We start from the raw sequence: 4,238 nt of genomic DNA on the forward strand, positions 1-4,238 counted from the left end.
CTGTAAACTATATATTCATTTTTGCTCCAAATGGCAGCAGCCTCAGAAAACATTAGAACGAGGCAACTTCGACATATGTACATACAAGGCAGCTCAGTTTACCATAAATTGTATGGGTGTGCATCTATTTCTGCAGATTTAGCAAAAATGTGCCATTTCTTAACTCAGTGAGATGATGGTTAAGCTTCAGCAGCAGTTTGCTCTCAAGGTTCTTTCTGTGAAGCTCTAACTGTTTAGCAGTGAACAGGAGTCCTGCACGACTGAAAGGTCCTTCACAAGCTCCAGATGCAGGAAGAGCTGTATTGATTTTGCTCAACAGCTTCTTGCTGTGAGGAACGCCATGCAATAGATCCACACCTACAGTGAATGGACATGAAAAGAGACTACATGTTGCTTTTTTATATACAGTACAGATGTATAATTATGATTAATTTGCAGTTCTTGTTGGTGAGACATGTGATTTTATTTTATGTTACTTCAGAATCAGAATAATTTACTAATACTCAAGGAAATTATGTGGGTCACAGTTGCTCCAAGACAGTAACAGACTAAACTAATTATGTAATACAATAGGTTGCAGAATTTGAAATTTTAAAAACAGGACTAATATAACAAATTGCTCAATCATAAAAATCAAGAAGACTGACAAGAATATTACAGAGGTGAGAATATATATGACTGACATTTGACTCTAAACTGTGAACTTTGTCATTTGCTATTTTACTGTAGAGCATGTGCAAAAGGGTGTAACTATTGAAGTGTTTACAGTGTATTAGATGGAGGAGTTGTACAGGGAGATGGCCACGGGCAGGAATGATTCCTGTGGTGCTTTCTGGTAATCTCAGTCTCTCGCTGAACGTGCTCCTGTGACTAGCCGGCACGTCATGAAGTGGGTGGGAGGTATTATCCACCTTTGTCCTCATCTGGGACAACATCCGCCTCTCAGACACCACCTTAAGGGAGTCCAGCTCCGTCCCCACAACATTACTGGCCTTGCAGATCAGTATATTTAGTGTGTTGGCATCAGCAAACCTCAACCTTCTGCCCCAGCATGCAACAGCATAGAGGATAGCACTGGCCACAACAGACTCATAGAAAATCCTTAGCATTGTCCGAAATAACTTTTGGTCAATCTGAAATACCCTTTGGGTATTATAGTACAAATGAACTTTAACCATCCCTCAGTTTTGCTACTATACTTCCAGATTGCTGTTAGAACTATTAACAAGTATCTCACGTTTACCTCTATAAATGTGACCTCTATAAAAACTGAAGTTTTGAGAATTCACCCCAAGATCAGATTGTGAAATGCTCAGGTAAATTCAAAAACACATCTCAGATAGCATGTTAAATGTTAAAGTTCATGACAGTACAGTTAGAAAAACATTGAACAAGCAGGGCTTGTTTGTGTTGCAAGGAGAAAGCCTCTTCTCTCAAAAAAAAGAGCATGGCAGCACAGCTTAGGTTTCCAAAGTTTCATCTGAACAAACCACAAGAATTCTGGAACAATGTCCTCAAGACCAGTGTGGAGATGTTTGGCCACATTTGGAGAAAACCAAACACAGCATATCATTCAAAACACGTCACACCGACTGTCAAACATGGTGGTGGAGGCGTGATGATTTTGGCTTGTTTCGCAAATCCCAACCTAACTGAAATGTTGCAGCGGGACCTTAAGAGAGCTGCCCATAAATGAATCCCCACAAACCTAAACAAACTGAAGCAACAGAGCAAACAAAATGAATCCACACTGATGTAAGACACTAATAAAGTCACACATAAAACGTTGATTTAAACTTGATGTTGCTAAGTGGTTCTACACAATACTGAATCATCTGTAGCGTGTGTGTTGTTTATATGGGGCTAAACTTTAGCCCCATATAAACAACACACAAATGGAGTTTAATTGAATTTTTCACATGTTGGTAACTGAACCTGAACAAACCTGATCGGGGACACAGTAGTTTATGCTATTTCTGCTAAAACTTAGTGTGAAAGTGGGAAAATAAGTAATCTTGAATGCATATAGTATTTTTTTATGGTAGAGAGGGGTTAGTAATGTAAGACACACTTGTAGAAATATGAATTGACCCATTTTTACACAAAACACACTTTATTTTGCCACGGGGAGTCATTATGACTCTGAACACTGCAAATGACCCAGTTCAATTTTTTATCATTTTAATGATAGCAGCTTAGCTTGATCACAGCTCTAAATATGCTTGTGTAGCATTTATGGGCTATCACATGTATTGTTGCTCAGACAATTATCGAGAGCATTTTGAGTTTATCAGTGTACAGACGTTGGTTGTTGCATGAATGGATGGGACTGTTTCTACTGACAATAAAAGGTGACAGATTGTAACTGCAGCTGAGATTTATCAGCTGTCAGTAGCTGTCACAACTACGTTATTGCTTTTATCTGCACTGACACCATTTGATGAGTCGTACTTCCAGGCTTTTGACGATTAGATTCACATGTGATTGCTGTTAGAACCTGCTGCATCCTGCAGCGCGTTAAAGGGAAATCCTGACATTTATACGTACCATACAGGACTCGGGTTACAGAAAGAGCTGTATATTGGAGAAAGTAAGCTTGGGCTTGAAGACAAAAATAAAAAACAGAAACACTACAACTGCAGCATGTTTGAAAGACATCTTAACAAAAAACTTTGCATTTTGTGCCATCGGACATGACAGTTACAACTAAGAGCTTTCCCTTGTCGTTTAGCATGCTTACGATCAACTGCAACTTGATGTTTTTATGTTAAGTGAACAAACTCTTAATAATATCATTATGAAATTATAGTGTACAACTCTGTAAAGACTCAAAAGCTTAGGTGTGCTTCCAAAAAGTGGTCTGTAATGGAGGTTTAGGGCCATATGTGTCCAGCAGGGTCACCTTTCATGACAGCAGCATTCAATCAGGGGTGGGGTAATGTGGAGGAGGAGGGGCGTTACAGATAAACAGTTTTCACTGCCCAAAGTTTGGCAGTTGAGCCACTTTTTTGGCATTTTGTACTCTGAGCTAGAAGCAAAGGAGCTCTGCAACAAGATGTTGTTTGCTGACCTACTGGCCATCATTGGAGGAATGACTGTGACTTTCTACCTTCTGAAAATCACTTGGAGATGTTGGTGTGGATTTAGAGAGTTTGTTTTATCATCAAAATGGCAAGTGGACTTGAGAACATACGGACAATGGGCAGGTAAGGTTAAAGAAGAGGAATTACAGCGTACTCTTCAAATGTAACAGTGCCAGCTGTGGCGGTTTTAGGGTCAGGACTGCAAAGCCCTGGACATGGTACCTCTTTTCTTAACATTTTTATCATGCCAACTCTCAGATCATCACAGTGTCTTCGGTTTACATAGAACTGACTGGTTTGCAGTCAAAATACATGTGTTATCTGCTGCTATGTTGGCCGCCACACAAATCTCTAAGCTTATCTGGGACAGGTCTATCTATCCCCAGAGCACAAACTAAACAAGGAGAAGAAGCGTTTAATTTTAATGCTCCACGTATCTGAAGCAAACTCTCAGAGGACTAGAGGCCTGCTGCAGCACTCCGTTCATTTAAATCAAGGCTGAATACTCTGAAATCCCATTCTTACATTCCACTTGCAACTTTTACTCTTGTGTTGGTTACATTTCCTCCTAAATGCTTCTAAAATTACATTGTTACTTTGGAATGACTCGTTGAGATGAGGCATGCAAATAAAGTTGCATTTGAGGTATATGTTTATCTGCACTAAATACAAAATAGTCTAATTCTACACGAGAATCTGTAACTGGATCTTTTTTATTAATAGATACAATTTTGCCCATGTTTTGACTGCTATTATTCCAGTAAACCTATCAGATGATACTGATTTTTATTATTCTGCTTTTTGATATCCTCTGTCAACTAGCAATCTTACTAGTTGGTTATCACTACATTCACAGTAATGCTGGTTGTGCCGTACTGCTGATCAGAAATAATGGAAGTTTCTGCTTTGAATCCACATTTAAAAATGTATTTTTGTATAAGGAAAGCAAAACACATTATCTTTGTCCACAACAAATCCATGTTTAAAACTCCTGCTGGGTTTCACAGGAGTGTTGAAAGAAATAAAACTGATCTGACGTTTTTCTGCTTTCTCCTCTGTGCAGTTGTCACCGGTGCCACATCTGGTATTGGTAAAGCTTATGCCACTGAGGTGAGTCATCAGCTCCCCTTAACAATCGCTCTCTCTCCCTCCCTC

General features: G+C 39.3%; 1 protein-coding gene across 1 annotated transcript in view; it reads left to right on the forward strand.

Annotated features, from left to right (window-relative positions):
* Positions 1 to 3,055: 3,055 nt before the first annotated feature.
* The window catches only part of hsd20b2 (hydroxysteroid (20-beta) dehydrogenase 2), a 3,340-nt gene continuing 2,157 nt past the window's right edge, over positions 3,056 to 4,238 (forward strand). The window contains exons 1-2 of the mRNA XM_005735533.1: positions 3,056 to 3,206; positions 4,147 to 4,193. Of these exons, the coding sequence (XP_005735590.1) occupies positions 3,056 to 3,206; positions 4,147 to 4,193 (198 nt within the window). The remainder of the gene's footprint in view (positions 3,207 to 4,146; positions 4,194 to 4,238) is intronic.

This window comes from Pundamilia nyererei, unplaced genomic scaffold (genome assembly GCF_000239375.1).
Source record: "Pundamilia nyererei isolate P.nyererei 1_Seehausen unplaced genomic scaffold, PunNye1.0 scaffold00064, whole genome shotgun sequence".
In the NCBI taxonomy this organism is placed as follows: domain Eukaryota; kingdom Metazoa; phylum Chordata; class Actinopteri; order Cichliformes; family Cichlidae; genus Pundamilia; species Pundamilia nyererei.